The sequence below is a fragment of the Amia ocellicauda genome, chromosome 2 (genome assembly GCF_036373705.1).
Source record: "Amia ocellicauda isolate fAmiCal2 chromosome 2, fAmiCal2.hap1, whole genome shotgun sequence".
Lineage (NCBI taxonomy): Eukaryota > Metazoa > Chordata > Actinopteri > Amiiformes > Amiidae > Amia > Amia ocellicauda.
Genome location: NC_089851.1, coordinates 45,189,830 through 45,215,850, shown reverse-complemented (window position 1 = coordinate 45,215,850; position 26,021 = coordinate 45,189,830). Strand labels below are relative to the sequence as shown.

The 26,021-nt window shown below is 39.5% G+C and overlaps 1 protein-coding gene across 1 annotated transcript in view; it reads left to right on the top strand.

The window, feature by feature from the left end:
• The window catches only part of nphp3 (nephronophthisis 3), a 130,282-nt gene that overhangs the window by 69,988 nt on the left and 34,273 nt on the right, over positions 1-26,021 (top strand). The window contains 6 exon segments of the mRNA XM_066724414.1: positions 441-547; positions 1,142-1,268; positions 16,882-16,959; positions 19,174-19,312; positions 20,045-20,152; positions 22,363-22,461. Of these exon segments, the coding sequence (XP_066580511.1) occupies positions 441-547; positions 1,142-1,268; positions 16,882-16,959; positions 19,174-19,312; positions 20,045-20,152; positions 22,363-22,461 (658 nt within the window).

Here is a 26,021-nt window from a genome sequence, read left to right as displayed (position 1 = left end):
ATTCCAGGATCAAAGCAACTGTAGAGGTCATGTTGCTGTGGTTTCCTCACTTAACACCAACCCTCTCCTTGGTGTCTTGCACTTTCAAAAGACACCAGCCTATGCAATTACCAGTGATCAAGAGCAATACCCTATGACCCGTGCTGGTTTAATTATTTGAGTTCTTATTAAGATTAATTACACTGACGAGAAAAACAGACTATATGTGTGCCAGGAAAAACTGCAGTATTAGGGATATAATAAGTTAGCCAACCTCATTAAAGAGTGCAGCCGACTATATAGTGCAACCCAGGAGGTTGCATACAGGATGCAGTGCAGGAGCGCAGCAGATGAAGGCAATGGAGCAGTAGCAATGTAGAGCAGTAGGTGGGAGTTTATGGGGCGGGCTATGAAATCTGATGACTGCTTTGACTTCTCAGAGCTTTGTTCTCGCATTGCAGGGCATCTATGCACGTCACCTGCTTGGAAATGCCAGTTCTCCTGAGGCCTACAAGTTTGGGGAGAGCGTGGAGCCTTTGGCAGGAACGGGACTGCGCATTGCTCTAAGGTGCTTTGATAATATAAACAAACTGAAATGTTACCTTTTATGAACAGAGTTTTCAGAATAGTGAAAAAATAACTTGTTTTATTGTTTCAATGCATGAAGTAGAAAAAATGTATCTAGAGTCCAACCATACAAGCTGTGACAAATCACCCAGCACAAAAGGAAGCTATGCACAAATGCTCATGTATCTGTGAGCTTGGCATTAGGTGTTGCTAATTTTGCTAATTTTGCTAATTTTGCTAATTTGGCAGGGCTCTGCATTTGTCTTACTTTTGCCACTCTTGGCAAGTTCAATTGGGAGTTTCCAAAGGGCTTGTGAGTCTTCAGATCTGGTGACACAGTTAGGAAACATGAATGAAAACCTACACCAGTTCCAATATATATTTGTCTAGCACATTTTTTCATCGATCAAGACACAAACTTAACTGTCACCTGTACATTATCTTATTTATTTGGATCTGTATATATTGGTTTTTATACTGGTATGGCATGGCATGGCTTTCCCATCCAATCCTCTGGGTCCTCTCAGGAGCAAACTCCTGCTCTTTATTCAAGGGCTTACTGGAATCGGTGTACGGTCAACTCTTTCTCTTTCAGCGGAGTTTCCAGTACCTCAGACGCAATTCCAGATGGCGTGGGGCTGTTTCAACTGTCTCAAACGGGCCGAGAGATTCTGCGCCAAGTGAGGGAGTTCATGAAGCAACATGTGTTTCCTGCTGAAAAGGTCAGTGCAGAAGTGCCATTGTATTCCGAGACAGTCTGCCTGCTGCAAAACAACAAAAACATCCTAGAATTAAGTATAGGTTTCTTTAATGAGAAAAAAAATTAATGAGGTTCTACCACGTAAAAAAACACTGGTGTCCGTAATGAAGGAAGCCACTAGTAAAGGATGTCCATTGTTCTGCGCAGAAACAGATGCACAATGTTTTCAGGGATTCTTTCTTGCATCATTTAGCAGATGGTTTTATCCATTTAATTATCTGATTTTACTGCATAGAAACCTTTGTTTTAGGAATTTCATGTTCAGACAGGATTACAGCAATATATATATATATATATATATACACAGTGGGGGAAAAAAGTATTTGATCCCCTGCTGATTTTGTATGTTTGCCCACTGACAAAGAAATGATCAGTCTATAATTTTAATGGTAGGTGTATTTTAACAGTGAGAGACAGAATAACAGCAAAAAAATCCAGAAAAACGCAGTTCAAAAAAGTTATAAATTGATTTGCATGTTAATGAGGGAAATAAGTATTTGATTCCCCTATCAATCAGCAAGATTTCTGGCTCCCAGGTGTCTTTTATACAGGTAACAAGCTGAGATTAGGAGCACTCTCTTAAAGGGAGTGCTCCTAATCTCAGCTCGTTACCTGTATAAAAGACACCTGTCCACAGAAGCAATCAATCAATCAGTTTCCAAACTCTCCACCATGGTCAAGACCAAAGAGCTGTCCAAGGATGTCAGGGACAAGATTGTAGACCTACACAAGGCTGGAATGGGCTACAAGACCATCGCCAAGCAGCTTGGTGAGAAGGTGACAACAGTTGGTGTGATTATTCGCAAATGGAAGAAACACAAAATAACTGTCAGTCTCCCTTGGTCTGGGGCTCCATGCAAGATCTCACCTCGTGGAGTTTCAATGATCATGAGAACGGTGAGGAATCAGCCCAGAACTACACGGGAGGATCTTGTTAATGATTTCAAGGCAGCTGGGACCATAGTTACCAAGAAAACAATTGGTAACACACTACGCCGTGAAGGACTGAAATCCTGCAGTGCCCGCAAGGTCCCCCTGCTGAAGAAAGCACATGTACAGGCTTGTCTGAAGTTTGCCAACGAACATCTGAATGATTCAGAGGAGAACTGGGTGAAAGTGGTCTCAACTTTGGCATCAACTCAACTCGCCGTGTTTGGAGGAGGAGGAATGACCCCAAGAACACCATCCCCACCGTCAAACATGGAGGTGGAAACATTATGCTTTGGGGGTGTTTTTCTGCTAAGGGGACAGGACAACTGCACTGCATCAAAGGGACGATGGACGGGGCCATGTACCGTCAAATCTTGGGTGAGAACCTCCTTCCCTCAGCCAGGGCATTGAAAATGGGTCGTGGATGGGTATTCCAGCATGACAATAACCCAAAACACACAGCCAAGGCAACAAAGGAGTGGCTCAAGAAGAAGCACATTAAGGTCCTGGAGTGGCCTAGCCAGTCTCCAGACCTTAATCCCATAGAAAATCTGTGGAGGGAGCTGAAGGTTCGAGTTGCCAAACGTCAGCCTCGAAACCTTAATGACTTGGAGAGGATCTGCAAAGAGGAGTGGGACAAAATCCCTCCTGAGATGAGGTGCAAACCTGGTGGCCAACTACAAGAAACGTCTGACCTCTGTGATTGCCAACAAGGGTTTTGCCACCAAGTACTAAGTCGAAGGGGTCAAATACTTATTTCAATCATTAACATGCAAATCAATTTATAACTTTTTTTAAATGAATTTTTCTGGATTTTTTTGTTGTTATTCTGTCTCTCACTGTTAAAATACACCTACCATTAAAATTATAGAGTGATCATTTCTTTGTCAATGGGCAAAACGTACAAAATCAGCAGGGGATCAAAGACTTTTTTTGCCACTGTATATATATATATATATATATATATATATATATAATATAATATAATACAGCACAATGTACCAGTATAAAATAGTTTTTCCTGTTTCTGACTACTGCACACTAAATGTAATGCTTTGTACTTTTACACAATCCCTTATTGAGGAAAATGACATCCAAAGGATCTCTGGATGTCTCAGAAGAAGTGGTCAGAGACTGTCTTTTCAAATACAGACAGTGGGGTCCTCAGCTGTGAAATTGCACAGTTTTTATTGTACTGCATTGGGTATCAAGTGCTATGTTAGTATATTGTTAAATTAAATTCAGCTAAAGGGTGAAATACAAAAAGATGAAGTGTTTTGCTGGCTCTGTTTGCAGAGTAAAAGTAGCATGACAATGTAACTAAATAAGAGCAGATCGCAAATTTAAAATTAAATTCAGGGTTTATAATGAATATATACACTACCGGTCAAAAGTTTTAGAACACCCCCATTTTTCCTGAAATGGTACGAAGGTAAGCGGTAAACTGCCGGACATTAAAAAAATTGTTTGTTACCAAAAACTGAAAAATAATGTACATTTCAGAGTTATATAATGTGTTACTACACCCTCTTAACACTAGAAGTCCCATGCTGGTCAATTTGACCGATTTGGTTATTAAAATTTGAATTACTCTGTGGTCTCTAAATACACTGTGCATACCCATTCGTGACTTTTCCTAAATATATGTATTAAACATGTCTACAGCGTTTTAACTGCATAAACATGAAAATAAATAAGTTATCAATACATTTACCTAGAATAGCCAAAATCAGTTATTTTTACCGGTCGTTAAAATACATAACTCAAATATAACGCATAATCCTGCCTGCCCTTTACAATAGAGTCAGTCTGGCACTCAAGTGGCGATCTCTACCCGTCTACAGTCTTTCATGTGTTTGAAAAACACACGTATGTACAGCATTACAGGTGTTTTCTTACAGCTGTAATCAGATTGAGTTGATACAGTGATTACCCGCAAATAAACATGGATTGGAAACGGAGACCGAAGAGAGCTTGGTTTGGAAATGCCGTGTATATGAATATGTCTGATTCAGTGGCATCAGTGATACTGGCAATGACAGATCATTCGTGGGTTTGTGTCAGTGCTGTGAAAACACTGCGAGTGAAACACCAGGTCCAAATGGCACCGAGTGCTTTTACTCCACTGATCAATATGCGACGCTACTGCAGTACAGAGTGCAATAGCACAGGCACATCCACCAAAATAATGATTCATGGACATTATCAGCGGAGGAGCATTTATTGCAATGCTATATATTCGTGGAGTAAAAGTATCACCTGGAGTGGCTGTCAAAATGCAGTGTGAGATACGAGCTCATGCAGGGAAAGTGCAGAAACATGTCCTGTGTGGACTGTACCGAGCTGTCAGGTTTGCAGGCTAAATATATAGTAATTAGTTTATTGAAATACAAAGCTACAGTGAATAAAAGCACTGTATGTTGAAAACAAAGTTTACAGTGTTGAAAATGTTTACTTTAGTGTACAATTATATTTTGATGAATGCAATAGTTATTTTTGGACTATAAAATATTGCTTTTGAGCATTATTCCAATACTTATGTTTACACTTATTTCATTCTCTTATTGTATGCCGTTTTTGAGCTTTTTGCTTATTGTAGGCTATATAGTCATTTAAGTTTTTACTGCAGTGTGCGCGTTTAGAAAAATGTGCTTTGTTATTTATAGCAATAATATTAATGTTTTATGATCATATTTCAATTAAAATACTACATTTGTGCTATGTAAATGTATGATTTGATGTTCATGAACGCGTAGTCTGCTTGGGGGGTGGGAGGCTCATTCAGACGGTCACAGATCACTCAGTTTCGATCGGATTTCTTTGCAAATAGGCTTGTTTTGTTCAGAACAACCTAACAGTATATATTATTTGATGTTCTGTCAAACACAGAGAAGTCCAGATCCAATTATGTAAAATTGTTGTGTATTAGTACACTGTAAACTGAATTTTCCATCTTGACATTTTGAGCTCTCTATGGGTGTGTTGCTTCTACCAAAACATGGATGGTCTTGTTTTGATCAGTAGACTGTCTGGTTCCAGAATATGTCATAATTGTCAATATTTTCTGAGATTTTGTATTCCTACTCAGACCACCTACTCCTACTCCCCCCACCCCCCCCATATCAGAATGTGGAAAGGGGGGGGGGAGTGTAAATGCGGGGGGGGTATAAACACCAAATTTTTCACTCAGAGAATGCTTCACATCGTTAGAAAGCTGAGTCTCAGCTTTCATGGGATACCAAACACTTGGCAATCAACACAACAGTGAAGAGTACACATGGGATTAAAGAGAAGCACAACGGATGTGGTACCAGAGGGGTTTGTCAGTTTAAGGGGTTACATTTTGTTAAAACGATTCCATGATTTCTTTTTCAACTCCAATTGTTTATTTGTTCTATGCTTTAATTTCAGAGTACATTGAGACATTAAACTTCGTACATTTCAATAAAAACTGGAAAAATTTAGGTGTTTTAAAACTTTTGACCGGTAGTATACACTCACCTAAAGGATTATTAGGAACACCTGTTCAATTTCTCATTAATGCAATTATCTAACCAACCAATCACATGGCAGTTGCTTCAATGCATTTAGGGGTGTGGTCCTGGTCAAGACAATCTCCTGAACTCCAAAATGAATGTCTGAATGGGAAAGAAAGGTGATTTAAGCAATTTTGGGCGTGGCATGGTTGTTGGTGCCAGACGGGCCGGTCTGAGTATTTCACAATCTGCTCAGTTACTGGGATTTTCACGCACAACCATTTCTAGGGTTTACAAAGAATGGTGTGAAAAGGGAAAAACATCCAGTATGCGGCAGTCCTGTGGGCGAAAATGCCTTGTTGATGCTAGAGGTCAGAGGAGAATGGGCCAACTGATTCAAGCTGATAGAAGAGCAACTTTGACTGAAATAACCACTCGTTACAACCGAGGTATGCAGCAAAGCATTTGTGAAGCCACAACATGTACAACCTTGAGGCGGATGGGCTACAACAGCAGAAGACCCCACCGGGTACCACTCATCTCCACTACAAATAGGAAAAAGAGGCTACAATTTGCACAAGCTCACCAAAATTGGACAGTTGAAGACTGGAAAAATGTTGCCTGGTCTGATGAGTCTCGATATCTGTTGAGACATTCAGATGGTAGAGTCAGAATTTGGCGTGAACAGAATGAGAACATGGATCCATCATGCCTTGTTACCACTGTGCAGGCTGGTGGTGGTGGTGTAATGGTGTGGGGGATGTTTTCTTGGCACACTTTAGGCCCCTTAGTGCCAATTGGGCATCGTTTAAATGCCACGGACTACCTGAGCATTGTTTCTGACCATGTCCATCCCTTTATGACCACCATGTACCCATCCTCTGATGGCTACTTCCAGCAGGATAATGCACCATGTCACAAAGGTCGAATCATTTCAAATTGGTTTCTTGAACATGACAATGAGTTCACTGTACTAAACTGGCCCCCACAGTCACCAGATCTCAACCCAATAGAGCCTCTTTGGGATGTGGTGGAACGGGAGCTTCGTGCCCTGGATGTGCATCCCACAAATCTCCATCAACTGCAATATGCTATCCTATCAATATGGGCCAACATTTCTAAAGAATGCTTTCAGCACCTTGTTGAATCAATGCCACGTAGAATTAAGGCAGTTCTGAAGGCGAAAGGGGGTCAAACACAGTATTAGTATGGTGTTCCTAATAATCCTTTAGGTGAGTGTATATTATCATTTATATGCACAGACACACACTTTCACTACAGGCGAACAAGGAACACTCAGGGCTCAATTTAATTAGAATAATACCAAAGTAGTTTATTCAACAGTAATGAAGAGCTCTGGAGACGGCCTAAAGAACATACTATTATATAGAGGATTACTCCCTTGGTTGCTGCGCAACTACATGACGTCAGTGAGGTTACTAAGATACCCCAGCCTTCTACCTTGTCTTCTGTTCTCTCTATGGCCTTGGATGAAAATGTTTATCTAAAAGTCAGCTAGAAAGAACTACTGCACCTGGCCTCTCCAGAGCAACACACAGAGCTACAAATTGCACATGATTTACACAATCTTACTGCAACAGTAATGCAAAGATTATAAGTAATAAGTATAAGTAATATAATTGATTTGGCATCTAGAAAGGGTTACTGTCCTGCATGTCTCTCTCTCTCTCTCTCTCTCTCTCTCTCTCTCTCTCTCTCACAAACACACACTCACATACACTTAACTGTTTGAAAGTAAATATTTTGTATGGTTAAGTCCATTATATGACAAAAAAATACACATTCTGGAAGATTTTAAAGTGTTGTAATTTCTTGAAATATATAGACATTTAACTTTTATCACTAACATGTTGCTGAGCATCAAAAGGAAAACATGTATGTTGGTATTGGGGTTCATTTGAATTCCCTTGTCCCATCCACATTTACATGCATTTCACATTAATGATCTGTCCTAAAATACACTTTAAAGGAGATTGTCCTGACTAATGTATATTTTAAAATATCATTGTGAACATTGTTATACTGTTCAAATGAATAATAATTGGGTAGGTTAACTGCCACTATCCATTGATACACTTTTACTACGAAGAATTGTACGTTTATATGTGGTGCTTATGGTTGTGATTTGAGTCAGATTCAATGTCAAGTTTTTGCCAGCTGGGCTTTATTGGCTTCTTTGATCTTTACTAATCACATGCAGCTTTATTCAGTCAGTTTGATGCTTATTGCCAAAGGTTTGGTAAGCAATTATTGAAAAAGATCAACAGTAAAGTACTCATATATGTATTAATCTGAATATAAATCCGCAGATGCTCCTTTTCTGTGGAGGAGGAAGAAGTCTGGTTTGGTTTCTTTGCACAACATTTCAATTTTATCATTATACATTCAATTTAAGTCTGTGTTCTCCCATATCAGTGTGGGCTCCCATATCAGTTTTAGCCATCGAATGTGACCACCACCTTGGTGCAAATCGAATGATACTCTTCCGTGCAAGACACAGAATCAAAAATTGAAAGAAAAAAGAAACGGGAAAGTCCACAGTCAGGCTTTCCAGTTTCAGTTTCATGTTGGTGTGGAAAACTAAACATTACAAAACAATTCAAGGAAAAATAGTGTAACTTTAATATTTAATCTCATTATCATTATTTGCATGGTTTATACTTTTGTCTTTCTCTCTGTTAATGTGGAAATTTATGGCCAGAATAAATAAAGAGTGAAATCATTTGGTTACTTTGCATGAGTTTTGGGCTCTATCCAACTTTTGAGGTCTCGTAAAAATTATATAATGCTTCCCTATCCTGCTCACAAACCTAATTAATTTGACCTTGAAGCATCAAGCCTTACAACCCCAAAATGTTTGGAGGTTAAATAATGCCTGAGAAAGTCACATTTGGAGTGCTGCATTGATTAAAATTGGTGTCTTTATATTGAACATGCAAAATGCTGTCAGTTTTCTATGCTCTGTTTGCGCCGAGTCCAGCTCCTCTGAGTAATTTTCATGGTCTGTCAGTCTCTGAAATGAAACGCTTCTAAAGGACACAGTTAGTCTGTGCATTGTGTGATCTCCTTTGATTTCGATTAGGTGATTTGATTGTGAACTTTTAACTGTTTGAGTTTTTTTCTTTTATTTCCGAGAATTCCAGTGCACTTATACGAGGTGTTTGCGGTGACAACTGACTCGTGAAAAGCTAGCAGTTGCTTTTGAATAGAGGGCATGTCGTAGATCAGACGTTGCAGAACCTGATGGGGCCATTATAGACTAGAACCGAGTTCAATTCAAATGTTTTGGTTGGAAGAAGAGCTTAAAGGAAATTGACTGACCTAGATGCCATACTAGTTATAGGAATGATCACCACCAATAATTTCACCCACAACCTGCTAAAACTGTCGGTTAAAAAACACACGTAAGAATCTATTTTGTATTATTCTGCGTAGTTAGGATTATCTGAAGCAGGTTCACTTCCTTTCTCTTTATAACTCGGGATTTAATCCTGATCTGGCTCAGGCAGGCTGAGTCGAGCGCTGATCCGTTTATTACAACACATCTGGGCTCAAGATCAAGCTTGGAGCCCAGATCCAGGATCGGATCCTTTAAATTTGAATACAACGAGTCACAGGAAGCTTACTGACGGGGTGGCGTTTGTGTGCCATTTGAGTTACTGTCATGCTGTAAGTCTTGGAATGCATGTGAGGATTAATAATTACCCCCTAATATACAGTGATGGAAAAAAGTATTTGATCCCCTGCTGATTTTATACGTTTGCCCACTTACAAAGAAATGATCAGTCTATAATTTTAATGGTAGGTGTATTTTAACAATGAGGGACAGAATAACAACAACAAAATCCAGAAAAAACGCATTTCAAAAAAGTTATAAATTGATTTGCATGTTAATGAGGGAAATAAGTATTTGACCCCTTCGACTTAGTACTTGGTGGCAAAATCCTTTTTGGCGATCACAGCGGTCAGACGTTTCTTGTAGTTGGCCACCAGGTTTGCACACATCTCAGGAGGGATTTTGTCCCACTCCTCTTTGCAGATCCTCTCCAAGTCATTAAGGTTTCGAGGCTGACGTTTGGCAACTCGAACCTTCAGCTCCCTCCACAGATTTTCTATGGGATTAAGGTCTGGAGACTGGCTAGGCCACTCCAGGACCTTAATGTGCTTCTTCTTGAGCCACTCCTTTGTTGCCTTGGCTGTGTGTTTTGGGTCATTGTCATGCTGGAATACCCATCCACGACCCATTTTCAATGCCCTGGCTGAGGGAAGGAGGTTCTCACCCAAGATTTGATGGTACATGGCCCCGTCCATTGTCCTTTTGATGCGGTGCAGTTGTCCTGTCCCCTTAGCAGAGAAACACCTCCATGTTTGACGGTGGGGATGGAGTTCTTGGGGTCATAGGCAGCATTCATCCTCCTCCTCCAAACACGGCGAGTTGAGTTGATGCCAGAGTTGATGCCAAAGAGTTGATGCCAAAGAGCTCGATTTTGGTCTCATCTGACCACAACACTTTCACCCAGTTCTCCTCTGAATCATTCAGATGTTCATTGGCAAACTTCAGACGGGCCTGTACATGTGCTTTCTTGAGCAGGGGGACCTTGCGGGCGCTGCAGGATTTCAGTCCTTCACGGCGTAGTGTGTTACCAATTGTTTTCTTGGTGACTATGCTCCCAGCTGCCTTGAGATCATTAACAAGATCCTCCCGTGTAGTTCTGGGCTGATTCCTCACCGTTCTCATGATCATTGAAACTCCACGAGGTGAGATCTTGCATGGAGCCCCAGACCGAGGGAGACTGACAGTTATTTTGTGTTTCTTCCATTTGCGAATAATCGCACCAACTGCTGTCACCTTCTCACCAAGCTGCTTGGCGATGGTCTTGTAGCCCATTCCAGCCTTGTGTAGGTCTACAATCTTGTCCCTGACATCCTTGGACAGCTCTTTGGTCTTGGCCATGGTGGAGAGTTTGGAATCTGATTGATTGATTGCTTCTGTGGACAGGTGTCTTATACAGGTAACGAGCTGAGATTAGGAGCACTCCCTTTAAGAGAGTGCTCCTAATCTCAGCTCGTTACCTGAATAAAAGACACCTGGGAGCCAGAAATCTTGCTGATTGATAGGGGATCAAATACTTCTTTCACTCATTAACATGCAAATCAATTTATAACTTTTTTGAAATGCGTTTTTCTGGATTTTGTTGTTGTTATTCTGTCTCTCACTGTTAAAATACACCTACCATTAAAATTATAGACTGATCATTTCTTTGTCAGTGGGCAAACGTACAAAATCAGCAGGGGATCAAATACTTTTTTCCTCACTGTAAGGCTTGACTGCTGGACAATTGCATTGCTGAGATCCAAACTGGCATCCCTGAACCTGTAGCCCTCCCCATTGATGAGACGCACTCCACCAGGCACTCAGGAAAGCCCTCACAGGAGTTGTCGGTGGCTTCCATTTTGCAGGCTGCATGAGCACATTTGTTAAGCTAGCTTAACATGTGCATGAGCCATTGTTTGTATAGGCACCTACTACAACCTGACATATGTATGTACTTACAAGAATAGCTGCTGACAGTATGCTGGAGGCAACGGGGAGGGATGCAAGCAAGGGATGCTGCTATATTTCAGCTTTGTTTTCGTAACTGGCATACATGTTTCATGCGTTTTGTTTCACAGACCGGCACATCTGTACATTCCAAAACTATGTGTTTGGTGTGTGTCTTTTTAATTTTTAATTAATCCATTAATTTATTTTTAAGAAAAACTACAAATACTTCAAAACCCCACATCTTTGAGCCAAGGTCATTTATTAAATATGTATATAAATATGAATGTCAATTTTATTTATTAACACCTTTAATGTGCATGTGTGTGTATACATACTTCAGACAGATGCTTTCCATTATGTTTTGTACTTTTTTTTTTTTTACTGTTGTTAATATATGCAGTTTTAAACTGAATTTCAGGAGGAGGACAAATCTAATCTCTGCCTTACCAAGCATAAGTATCCAGCAACTAATGCACTTTCCCAAATTAATTGCTTCGCATCCCTCCTCCATGCCAACATTTGCAGCAGCTCCTTGGCTCATTCCACTCAGTGGGTGTGGGGTCCAGTGGCCTCGTCCTCATGACCAGGTCATCGTTCCCTTAGTCAAGTGAGTCTAAGGCAAAATAAACTCTGTTTTACCTTCTACTCGTGTCTGTTGAGGTGTGCCCGTTTTTTCCATTGTTACTGACAATGGTGGTTATCTTGGTCAGGGTTGCTGTCCCAAAGACATGTCAGTTTACCGTTGAGGTCATGAAACAACTGTTGAAACCCACATAGGCAATTGAGTACGTCAGCAACCAGTCTCCATTTTATTGCCTGAAGAGCACAGCAAATAGCAGGACTGTGAAATGTATAGTGTAGGAAGGGTAGGGTGGGAGGCAGCATAAATACTCTGCATATTTCTCATTATTTCTTGTTATTCAGTTATCTTGGTGTAAACTCAGTCTCTCTGTACTCTGGATCGGTTGTTGCTGATATTAATTATTCATTAAGCCCTGGTTACCCCATTAGACATCATTATTGTCTTTGTTATATTCATTTTCTGCACAGTATCCTCAGATCTTTTCCAGCCTTAATAACAACCTACCCCAAATCAGCCCTAAACTAATTTTAGTTTGCCTGCCCTGGGGCTCTTAGTGTTCTTGTAAGCCATTGGAAATTCTTTTTTTTTTCATGCCTGCGAGTCCCGGGGAAAGTACAACTTTGAATTGTAAACAGCAAAACGCAAATAAAACTAATGAGTTTCATGTGTACTCAAAGAGGAAGCAGCACAATGCTTTTCAGATGCCCCACACATTTCTGACCTGCAGTGCTTTAGATATTCTAGTTTAATACTATATTGAGAGCTTAGAATTAACTAATTTGATCATTTACTTCCCGAAGCATTTGCAGATCTAAAATTATTCAACATGAAACAAGCAAGAAATTCGTTTTTCTTTATTTTTGGTCCACACAATATTACATTAATTTTACGTGTGTTTCAAATGCTGGTGTAACAATAATCAGCTGCTGGTAGTTTTGAAATATAAAGCATGTTCCAAAACAACAGAGAAGTGTATAATACAATTTGCTCTAAGTATTTAGTGTGGGACAAACTTCCATGTTGCCTATGAAAATGCTGGCAGTGCAAACAAGTGATCTTCACAGCATTTCAAAAGAAAGCGCATCAATGCTGTGCAGTGTGGATGTTCAGGGATGGCTTATACCACCACTGTGGGCCGAGATGGGAGAGAGAGAGCGCCTGTGCAGGTGGGCACCTGAGGGAAGGTAGAGGGTGGGAGGGAGCAACTTGTGTCTAAGGATTGGGGTCTTGAAGAGGGGCAGCGATAGGAATCCAGTGCACAGTATGTAATGGAGGGAACGGCATGAGAAGTGAGGCAGAGGGGATGTAAGTCGAGCAGCAGGACTTTGAATTGTTTGTGAGAACTGCTCAGCTCTGTTACAGTGGAGTTACTCCTTGGCTCATATTGAATAGGCACACAACTGTTAATTACAGCCATGCTCTGTCATGTTTATAGCCAGACTATAGGATGTTTAGATGTTTAGACTATAGATGATTACAAGCTGCTCAATCTGCGTTTATTTTACGCACAGCGAAACCTGTTTACTGTGTCGTTATGCAGGGCCAGAGGTATAGATGGGCCTGTGTCAAATGTTATCATGAATTGCTGCCCTGAAACCATTCTCCTTTAATCCCTGCTTTTCAAATCTTCATTGCCACAAAACCTGATATGACAGTTGCTCAAACAGTCCTTACAAACTGCCTACTGGATATTAAGACATGGATGCAACTTCCTTAGGCTTAACTGCTCAAAGACTGAAGTCATTTTTATTGGTACAAATTCATCCACTGAAATACAGTGTCTTGTGAAAGTATTCACCCCCCTTGGCATTTTTCCTATTTTGTTGCCTTACAACCTTGAATTAAAATTGATTTTTTTAGTTTGTATCATTTGATTTACACAACATTTGAAGATGCAAAATATTTTTTTATTGTGAATCAAACAAGAAATAAGACAGAAAACTTGAGTATCCAAGTGTACAGCAATCTTTAATTCATACCACAGATTCTCAGTTGGATTGAGGTCTGGGCTTTGACTAGGCCATTCCAAGACATTTAAATGTTTCCCATAAACCACTCGAGTGTTGCTTTAGCAGTATGCTTAAGGTCATTGTCCTGTTGGAAGGTGAACCTCTGTCCCAGTCTCAGATCTCTGGAAGACTGAAACAGGTTTTCCTCAAGAGTTTCCCTGTATTTAGCACCATCCATCATTCCTTCAAACCTTCAGTTTCCAAGTCCTAGCCGATGAAAAACACCACCATGCTTCACTGCGGGGATGGTGTTCTCGGGGTGATGAGTGGTGTTGGGTTTGCGACAGACATTTTCCTTGATGGCCAAAAAGCTCAACTTTAGTCTCATCTGACCAGAGTACCTTCTTCCATATGTTTGGGGAGTCTTTGGTGAACAGCAAACATGTTTGCTTATTTTTTTCTTTAAGCAATGGCTTTTTTCTGACCACTCTTCTGTAAAGCCCAGCTCTGTGGAGTGTATGGCTTAAAGTGGTCCTATGGACAGATACTCCAGTCTCCGCTGTGGAGCTTTGCAGCTCCTTCAGGGTTATCTTTGGTCTCTTTGTTGCCTCTCTGATTAATGCCCTCCTTGCCTGGTCCGTGAGTTTTGGTGGGCGGCCCTCTCTTGGTAGGTTTGTTGTGGTGCCGTATTCTTTCAATTTTTTAATAATGGATTTAGTGTTGCTCTGTGGGATGTTCAGAGTTTCAGATATTTTTTTCTATAACCCAGCCTTGATCTGTACTTCTCCACAACTTTGTCCCTGACCTGTTTGGAGAGCTCATTGGGCTTCATGGTGCTGCTTGCTTGGTGGTGCCCCTTGCTCAGTGGTGTTGCAGACTCTGGAGCCTTTCAGAACAGGTGTATATATACTGAGATCATGTGACAGATCATGTGACACTTAGAGTGCACACAGGTGGATTTATTAAACTAATTATGTGACTTCTGAAGGTAATTGGTTGCACCAGATCTTATTTAGGGGCTTCATAGCAAAGGGGGTGAATACATATGTACGCACCACTTTTGCTTTTTTATATATATATATATATATTTTTTTTAAACAAGTTATTTTTTTCATTTCACTTCACCAATTTGGATTATTTTGTGTATGTCCATTACATGAAATCCGAATAAAAATCAATTTAAATTACAGGTTGTAATGCATCAAAATAGGAAAAATGCCAAGGGGGGTGAATACTTTCACAAGGCACTGTAGCCAGTCATTTTTATCTTCCTATTGATAATATTCAGGTTTCTCCCTCTGCCCAGGCTTATATCACTGGAGTTGTATTTGACAACCATGTGACATTCAAAACTCACATAAAGAACATCACTAAGACATCCTTTTTCATCTGTGAAACATTGCAAGGCTTAAGTCACTCCTCTCACTCCCAGAGGCAGAAAGACTGGTTCATGCTTTGCAGGTGTTTCTTCACACATGAGTTTTCTCATTTTAACATACAAAGTACTATATGGTACAGCCCCTGATTACTTTTCTGACCTGATTAAGACCCACCCATTCTCTCAAGCTGCTTATTTCTTCAGCAGCCCTTTTGCAAACTTAATGATGGGTGACAGAGCTTTCTGCAGAAATGCTCCATGACTGTGGAAAAAAATTCCAGATACTTTGCGCAGCGCCCCTATACTTGCTAGTTTTAAGAAATGTCTTAAAACTTACCTTTTTTTAAAAAGAAAAGTTTTGAATCCCATTTTTTTCTGCATGTTAATTGTTGCTAATGTGCTTTTACTGTATTTTCTTTGTGGTCGGCATGTTTGAGTTGCTACTGTTGTGCTGCCTGCCTTCCTACTGTGTCTGTCTTGACTTGTAGTGCTCTGGGTATGAGAATAACATGTTATAAAGTGTATTATTAATAATATTGGTTCACATTGTTCTGGAATTTAAGTTATAATGGACAAACATTCTGAATTTTTAAGTTTCCATTTTGCCAGAAATCAGACAGCTTTAAATTCCATCCCAGGGTCTGTATCAGTGGTCCTGTTAAGGTACAATGCTTCTGTTGAAGCAACCCTTCGGCTCCCAGTGAATCAGGCACCCCAGTCAGCGCTTCCAGTAACAGTGTAGACTCTCAGCAGGAGACAGGCCCGGGAAGTAAAGTCACTGACACAATGTCTGTTCGTTTATCTTCGTTTATTGAAAGTTTCACACAGCCTTTTATACATCTAAAAGCAATATTTCAAAGGAGGTTCGGGGCCATCCCGAACCTGGATGATATTTTCTTGGCATATGTCCCGGGGCAGTTCCGAGACACGGGAAGCAATAATTGATAAGGCATTATTTCTAATTGGGGAAACAATATTTCATCCAGACATGGAAGCACTGGTACCAAGGACACAGCACACACTATACTGATAAGAACATGTTATATAGTTTTGGTTTGTTAACTAAAGAATGTCCACGGCCATAGAAATTATCTGTATCTGTCACACAGATAAGTCTGAGCAGAACAAGGAAACCCTTATAAGAGCAAATTTTAACTAGTATCTTACTGGAAAACAATTTTACCCCAAAAGGTCCCTACCTCATATATTATATATATATATATATATATGTATATATATTTGTTTGTTTGGGGGAGGGGGTGTTATTTAAGATCAAATGGAGATAAGATAAAAGGTTTTTAAATGCTTGAAATTTGAAGGTAAAACTGCATGAACGTCCATTGGTTTTCAGTGTCTTCCCCAGGATTTTCTGTAAGTGCAAACATCTCTGTGAGATTGCATTTTTCTTGTCAGCAAAACAGAAGCATTCATTCAACATCAGCCAAAATGGCGAACCGGGTCTTGTGGTATTTTTACACATTCCTGAAATGTAAGCACATTGGTACAATATCTAAAGCACAGTTTACAATTATATCGCCCCTGCAATCTTGCATTTTGAGTGCCTCGGTCCTGAAGCGCTGGGGGATGACTATGGGTTTAAATATTTGTCCATCTTGGCCCCAAAACTGTCAGTTTTGAAATGGGATCTCGCTAAGTACCAGGTGGGGAAGCCCTGACTATTTCTGTCTTTCAGGAAGTTGCGGAGTATTACCTGAAACATGCAAATTCGCCACTGAGATGGAGCAGACCTGAGGTTATAACAAAATTAAAGGTGAGCAAAACATTTGATCACTCATTGGTAAAGTAAACCATTAGGTTATATTTAAACTATAATTCGTATAAAACTGTTTTCCCTAGTAAAATATTGTGGAGGGCCAGTTCAATGACTCTGAGGTTCTTGCTGTGTCACATATAGAGCCCCCCAACCCCCAAAAACTAAAACCAATGCTTTTCTAACTTAAACTAAGGCCCAGGCAGGGAAATCTGTCCTCGGCCTCAGAGCAGCTACTGTGGCACCTCGGCCTCCCACATGCTCCAGGTGCTCTGCCTGCTCAGTATTTCAGTATTTGGCTATTCCAATATGGGGTTTAAAATTATTGCAGATTCTTATTATTAATGTTGATAATGATAATAAGAACAATATTAACAATGTCAATAATATCAAAGCTAAAGAACAAATCACCCAAAGCTGTTTCATGAACAGCATAATGCAGTACTCATTGTTAGATTATAAAACAGTTCAGAGTTTTATTTTTTCATAATGGAAACTTACTGATGAAGTCACTTTGTTGTGGTCAGCTCATGCTCTTTTAATTACAGTTATCTGCTGGGATAAATCTTGTTGCCTTGTTTGTTTTGGAAAGACTGCTAGGTACCATTTAATTTTGATTTGAGATAAACTCTGCATGCCCCGGTGGTCTAATATCACTGGGAACATCTGAACCGCCTTTACTGGAAAGCCACTGAAAAAAACAGAGACTTAATGTCAACTTCTGGAAACAAGACATTCCATTTTCTCATTAATGCATCTTCCCTTGTAAGCAAGCTGAACCACACATGCACTGAGTATCACTGAGTCACTGTTTACCTCGACCAAACCAGTGGGTCGAAAGTGTGCTCTGGTTTTGCTCACCATCTTATCAAGATCATGCCATAGGATTTCACTGGGGTTGAAGTTATGGGAATTGCAAGACCCAACAAGTCCTTTAGCCTAGTTGAGCTGTCTGTTTTTGGTTATTATCTCTTTGAAAATGCTGTTGTCACCGTCATGGCATACATGCAAAAAAGTTGTATTGATGTGTTTTTGATGGTTTGGCTCCTAGATAACCCCCATATACAAGTCATCTACAGTGTTCGAATTGGGTTACAACTTATGGGGTGTTCTCCTAATCCATGGGGCGGGGGAAAAAAGTATTTTCTTTGTAATGACATTATGACATTATCCTTCAAGAAAAGACTATGGACATAAATACGTAAACATGCAGAGATATCACAGCTGCGTTTCTTATGCAATATAGTGTAATTTTACATTTCCTGACTCTTTGACAGTAATTATAATTTTTAAAATTTGTTCCAATATCTCACAGTGATAAAGTAAGGGAGATATGGTTTAGGTGACAATAAAAAAAAAAGTTGGTAAAACATTTTTTTGCAGAGCGCAAACAGACGACATGCAAATAGGCTGACATTAAATTAAAGATTGTCTTACTATCTAGGCATTCTTTTCTCTTCAATCATAATGAGGAGAAATTAATAACGAATAATTTCATTCAGAATGACGCAGTTTGCTCCATGTAACTGCGTTTTTCGGAGTAATGTTAGCTACCTACAATTGTCTGATAGATACGATTTAAAAAAAATCAGCTGTTCAGCATGAAGGTGAACAATTCGATAGTTATAGTAACTAAAGTGTAAGCAATCCTAAATCAGAGAAGGATTTTATGTTTACACTTACTTAGCTGGTGAAAACTCGAGAAGCCTCCGCTGGGTCAGTCGCTGCTGTAACTGATTCACAAAACTGCGAGTTCGTACACGCGCGTGGGTCCATGACAGGGATGAATGGATGTGCTCCCCACATGCGCGTGTTTAGAATGTCACTGAAGAAAAAAAATAGAATCTGGAACACTGATGAAAATTGGAAGAATCCGACAAAGTCTGTTGTGTCAGGGCATTAATTTCCACAAAAAGTAATATTTTCATTCAATGAAATATCGGGTCACTGAACACTGAACATCTATATCATCTTTACATGTAAATATTAGAACTAATGCCTTCAAAAGTGGCACCAGTAACCACAGACATCGATCACCACCTTGGGGGCAGTCAGGAAATGACCAGAGGTGTGAATTGTATCCCTTAATTTGAGCACTAATATATTTGTCAGCGGGTGTCTCGTGGGAACCCTGGTTTGTATGGGGGCTTCAGGATCATCCTGGCATATGGAGGCCGAGAGAGCGACCTACTGAAAGCTGTGCTTGATTGACAGGAGAGAGCCAGAGCCTCAGGACTGTGGAATCTATTCCTGCCAGCCGTCAGTGGGCTCAGCCAGCTAGACTATGCTTTTGTTGCCGAGGAGACTGGCAAATGCTTTTTTGCTCCAGAGATATTCAACTGTCAAGCTCCAGGTGAGATGATTTTTTGTTTTGTGTTGTTTTCCTTCGTGGAAACGCAATCCCATTCCCACCAGTTCTGCCTTTTTTAGGCAGTTTGAGCTTGCTTTTTCAGCATCATTTCCAGCTGCATTGAGTTTTCCTAATCGTGCATCTCTGGTGAGTGGAAGACAAAATTAAAAGTTACCGTGAGGAGATCAAAGTCATGATGTTTTATATTGACTTTTCGTTTTCGTAGCACTTGATGGGATTTAAACTTTTTCCGACTGAATTGAGAGACACTTACAGAGACACAGCAATGTGCAGTTTTATTAGATACTCCCCTAGTCATTTTTGTGTCTTGTGCATTTTAAATCTAGCTATGCACAGTCAATAACTTATTCAGTGTTTCCCAAGCATGCTGTTGAGCCCTGATTTTGCACTGGTTTCGTATGGGTTCAGCCTGCCTTCATTGTGCTTTACTGCAGCGCACGAGTGGAAAGCCAAGATACACCATGATAAATATTTGGCACAATGGTAAACTGGTTGATTCATGGTAGGGTGTAGTAATGCACATTTGAAGGTATGTTAAAAATGTAGGGAACCACAGTAAAATTATTGTACTATAACCATAGTAAAAAAGTGTGAGAGAGTGTGAGTTGTAAATGTGTTTAAATGTTTTGGATGTTTTTGATGATGACATTGATGTTATTGGTATAGCTCATACGTAGCTGCACTAAATCGGTTCCCACTGCTGGTTTCTCCCAGACACAGGGAACATGGAGGTGCTACACAAGTATGGCACAGAGGAACAGAAAAGACAATGGCTGGAGCCTCTTCTCCAGGGAGAGATCACCTCCTGCTTCTGCATGACAGGTCAGAACTCTTCTCAGTTACACCTGCAGGAGATGCACACCTGCTCAATGTGGGAAATGTGCTGGAAAAGGGCGGGGCTCAATATCTGCCACCAATGAAAGGCTCAAGCCAAAGGTCACAGGTCTCTTTGAAGGTCACCGTGATTGGTATTATTACTTTAGTTTTTTCTTCAAACTTTATTTTAAATTATTATTTTTCTTCTTCTTCTACTTGCCCCTCCATATTGCCCCTGTTGTCCTAGGAACCAGGAGCTTTGAAATCGTTAAACTCTCATTTAACAGTGGTCTGAATTGTGGACATTAGTGTACACTATAGATTTCTCAAGAACTTTTCTGGCAACATATCATTTTAAGCTCAACTTCATACCTGAAGTAAATCATCAAGGCTCCAAATTTGCTAAAGGAAGAGTAAATGAATGCATGCGTGCGTATGTATTAAGTATGGAATTGCAATACCTGAGAGCCCATTAGCTTCTTAACATGGGGTTTTGAAACCCAATACAGAAAACCCATAAACCTGTGAGGGATTGATTCCAAACGTGGTTGAAAATCAGATAGTTGAGTACAGTACAGTACATTACAGTGACATTACAGTACATTCAGACATTTATTTAGCTTGTTTTCCATTTGTATGTGTTACACAAATTTTGTGATCATGATATTTGTATTCTCCACCTCTTCTGACACCAGTTGCTTTACTTTTGGCCTGAGGCGCACTCTTCACTCTAGGGATGCTGATTGCACAAGAGATGCCTTCGAAAAACATTTGCAGGTGTTTATTCTGGATGGGAGGCTTTGGAAAGGCATGTTTGAGCAGCAGCCAAGTAAACATAAAATTGGACATGAATTTAACAGATTTTGAAAGCCTGTGTTAGTAGTTCCTGTAACTTTTTTGGTAGTCGTAATTTCCTTTGAGGCATTTGAAGCAAAATTAATGGCATTACATACTGAAAAAGTCATCCAAAGGATTGCTTTGTGAGAGGGGAAAAGATATACAGAGACTGTCAGAAATAAATCAAAATGCTTCTGTTTATTCTCAAAAGAAGCAGATTGTCATGTTCTTTTTTTATTCTAAAGGGGAAATGAAGGGAGTAATACTCCCTGACTAAACAATACAGATGGTTTTTAATTGCCTGTGGGCATGTTGCTCACATCCCCTTATCTGTCAAGGTTCTCTTAACTGCTCTCAGGAGCCTGTTTAGTTTAGTTTATTATTTAATGGAGCAGTCTAAATTGCCAAAATCATTTCTTTCAGCGTGTTGTATTTCAGACAGGTCCTTCTCCTCTTCCCAGCATGGCACAATTTATCAAAAAAGATAAAAAAATACACAAAGAAAAACAAGAAAAAAAAATGTGAGTGGGCACGTTTATGACATTTAACCCCCACTTACTCCTTACACACAATACAACATGAAAACTGAGTGAAATACTGTTATTGATTTTTGTTTCTGTAAGTCCCAATACTTTTCATCAAAAAGAAATATATTTAAAAAAAAATATATATATATATATATATATATATGGCACATTAATAAATAACAGGAGAAAAAACATATGAAACAACGACCCTGACTGTTGGGATCCACTGCATTAGAAACTCTACTCCCCTTGCATGGAAGGCAATTTTGCTAGTGCTGCTATGCTTTACCAAAACCATAAAAATAGTCTTTTACTGGTTAAGCACCATCCAGTGATGAAATGACATATGTCAGTCCTCTAGATACTGCATTGCACTGCATACTGCCAGTGTAATCACTAAAACATTTGAATATTTAAGCTTTGTAATTGGTTTTTGCCTTAGTTTTGCATAACGTTTCGATAAAAACTATATATTTTTTTGTATGCCATACAAGTTCTTCCATAAAAACAGACTATGTTGTGGTGTTCTCTTAAAAGCACAAAAAAGAAATGGTTGTGAATTATAAATATAATAATTATAAATTTACATGGTTTGCACATATAAATCCTGCAATACTGTGTCCATCGGCGTTGTTGGCATTGGCATCGTTTCAATCGCAGTCTGCTGTGGAATGTCTCTTTCGCTAATAGTTTTCATGGTATGATCTTTTGAAAATATTTCTGCATCACAGAGAGAAACTGAATGTTACTGTACCCTTCAATGACCATTCAAAGGCAATGAACTACAGTCTTTCCAAAGGAGCATTTCTGGTTTGTGGTTTGTAATTGGATTTCTCAACCTGCTGTTTGCAGAACCCAATGTGGCCTCCAGCGATGCAACCAACATGGAGACCAGCCTTCACAGAGAGGGCGACACCTATGTCATTAATGGCAAGAAGTGGTGGAGCTCCGGTAAGTCCCATCAAACTTCATGCAATTTCCTCGCAAAATGTGTGCCTCGCAAAAAAAAACAATTTCCCCCAAGAAAGAGAGAGATTTTAACATGGTGCAAATCTTTGTGCAACATTGGAATTTAGATTTTTTTTTCCTGTGCCTCGCAAACCTGTACACTCCACAGTGCGCTGTTTGGATGAACGCACCCTGCAAATATTGCTAAAAAATGTTTATATTCAGTCGAATTCACACAATTCAAATTCGATTTCACTCGTTTGTGACGTTTTAATTGTTCTGTTATTTGTATATATATATATATATATATATATATATATATATATATATATATATATATACACACCGATCAGCCATAACACTATGACCACCTGCCTAATATTGTGTAGGTCCCCCTTTTGCCGCCATAACAGCCCTGACCCGTCGAGGCATGGACTCCACTAGACCTCCACACTGACTGGTCTGCGGCTACACAGCCCAATTCGCAACAAACTGTGATGCACTGTGTTTTCTGACACCTTTCTATCAGAACCAGCATTAACTTTTTCAGCAATTTGAGCTACTGTAGCTCGTCTGTTGGATCGGACCACATGTCCTATTACTTTTATTATTATTACTATTATTATTAATATTAATAACAATTTATTGTTATTGATTTCTTACATATGATCTTGTTCTGGTGCAGCACACATACAACCATATTTAAAAACAGAGACAGGTCCACACTTCCCATTGTTGACAGTGTGTTGAATGGTGTCGTGCGTTGGAATGTCGCTGTCCACTGGACTGTGCTGTTGGCTGGATTGGAGCTGTTCGCTGAAATGGTGCTGTGCGTGGAGTTAACGCCACCCTTTCCAACACGTTTTTTGCATGTCGCAAACCTGTTTTTTGTGTGGCGCATACCTACGAATATAGCAGGAATCACGCATAATTTCAGCCACTCCCAACATATTACGCCATGCATACAATTAATTGATGAATGGCGCAGAATGGATTGCGACATGCAAATTGGGTTTTTTAAAATGCACATTTTTGCGTGATAGCAATTTGTATTGTGCATACCCCTCTATCGCCCCATAGAGTTTGTAAGAGTTGATTTGATTTGTCAAAGGATCTGAGTGTGTAGTTTGTAAAGTCTGGTTCATGTCACCCAATGGCTTCAGCTATATTTGTAAGGTGCAAAGGTGGACACACATTACATTTTATTCAAAACCTTTTAATTAAGTTTAAGTGACTTTGCTGAGGTTTTAGAAAATCCTTCACAACAGGCATCTTATTTTGCCCCGCTTCAAAAATTACGCTGACTGTATAGAGAAGATGACAGGCCCTAACCCTCCTGCATCTATACCTGCCCATCCAGATCAGCTTTGATCTCTAACTCAATTGTTTTCCCATCATTTAAATAACCTGTGTTCACGTATCGCCTGAGGTAACACATTTTTTGATTGCAATAAACTATTCAATTAAAAAAAAGAATAATAATGACAAAAAATACAAACAAAAAGCGTTTTATTCTTAGAGATGCTATGAAGGTTAATTATCTGTGACCTGTTATTTGTTTCCTGTCTGATTAAAGCAATAGGTTTTCTTACTAAACGTATTAATTATCATGACAAAACATTCCATACTTGACTGTTTAAAACTTCTTAAACACATTTGTACTCTCTGCTCAAAGTATGTTTGAACAGCAAACAAATAGGCTGGTTTGTTTGTTTGAGGGACATTCTCTTAAGGTTAAAAGCTGCACTGTTGAGCAATTAATGTGGTGACCAGCTTTCCATTTGAAGTGAAGATTTATGCTATATTATTTGTTGATAAACTTTGCTGGTCCTTGCTTTTTGTTTTGATTAAGCTGGCTTAGAAGCATAGAAATAGCCTTGGCAGCCTGCCGATTCCCAAACCATGCGGAAAAACATATATATGTATTTGTTGTAGTTGTTGTTGTTAATGTGGATGGATTTTATTAAATTAGAGACATTTTTAGGCTTGTAACAAATGTAATCTTTCACACACCTGTGAATTCCACTGCTTCATAGTGGTTTTAAGTTGTCTAAATATTTTCAGATATTTTCAGGTGTTCTCTGTCTGAAATATTTATTCTGGTACCTCAATGGAAAAGGGTATTTTCTCCAAAATGTAACCACACCAAGTACTATGCTTTCAATTGTGATTGGTAATTAGGTTAAAGTTTTGAAATGGTCTGTTTGTCATTATCCTGTAAATGCATGTGGCTTCATTTTTTTGTGCGTTTTCATTTAGTGGTCTGTGTTCTGGGATTTTTATATCCAAATAGTATAGATTCCAAATGTATTCCTGTCCTTCATGAAATCTAACTTACAGGTAACTTGACAAGAAAGTGCCGGTGTGTATACTAAGACATTGCTAGGCTACCACTAGTGTACGGGTTCAAAGCATATATGCCACAATAGTCCTAAATCAGTAGTAAACCAGAATCTCTACATGTCATCACAGGGTAATGATGACATATCCTGTGAGATTTTTCTTTTTTTCCTAATTTCTGATGTGCAGTTGCAACAATAATTAAGTTAGAATACATATGTACATTCAAATTCATCATCTACTATAAAAATAAAAATAAAATAATAATAATGATTACGCGTGTACATTTCCCTATAGTCGCTAGAGGTCATGAGGTCACATCCTATGACACTTTCAATGCTATCAGGATAGCCCCCTGCAGTGACTGGTGCACTGTGTACCTTTGTAAATCTACTCTCCAGGTGGCAAAGATTTGGAAAACTATCAAATCACATGAAGTTATTTGTGGACCTGCTGAAGTAAGCAAAGGCATTTATCATTAACTTCTGAACGAGGGATGCAATGACAACACGTAAATGATAAGATAAGTGAGGCTGCAGCCCGGGCGCAGTCATCGGCAACATGACGGGAAATATGCTAAAAAATAACTAGATACAAGATTTATTTTGGAATTACACCTGTGTCTCAAGGTCCATTGCCTTGGAAACAATAATGATAAGAACTTTCAGTGGTTTTGCGTGTGTGTGTTTGTGTGCGGGCAGCCCGTAAGGTCGAGTTTGAAAGTGTGTTAAAGGGTGAGGGGCATGTGTTCAAGAAGGGGAGGGCTGAGGTGTTACAGGTGCAATCTGGACCTGACAATCTTTTCCAGCACAGAGGGCCGACTGAATAACTAGACAAAAAACATATTGTGGACACTGGCTGCCTACTTTCAGTGTCTCTTGCTGTGTTTTTTGAGTGCTTGCTGAATTTGTGTGGTCAGTGTGATTGTGGTCGTGTTGTTTGCAGACATAGGCAGTGAAGTCACTGCCTTTGTGTGTGTGTGTTTGCGTGTTATAAGAACACCAAGAACAACAAGAAAACTGAGTTCATATTTCCAGTTAAGCTGCCCAGCTGTGGTTTAAAGCCTTTTATGTTTGAGACATTCTTACTAGAGCTATTTGGGATTTTGTGTACTATAAGTTTCCTACAGAAGTGTATAATTCCAGTGGTGACTCATTACTTTATGGTTATTTGTCTTGTTTTTTGTGTGTGTTTTCCCTTTTAGTATATTTATCTTGTGTAAA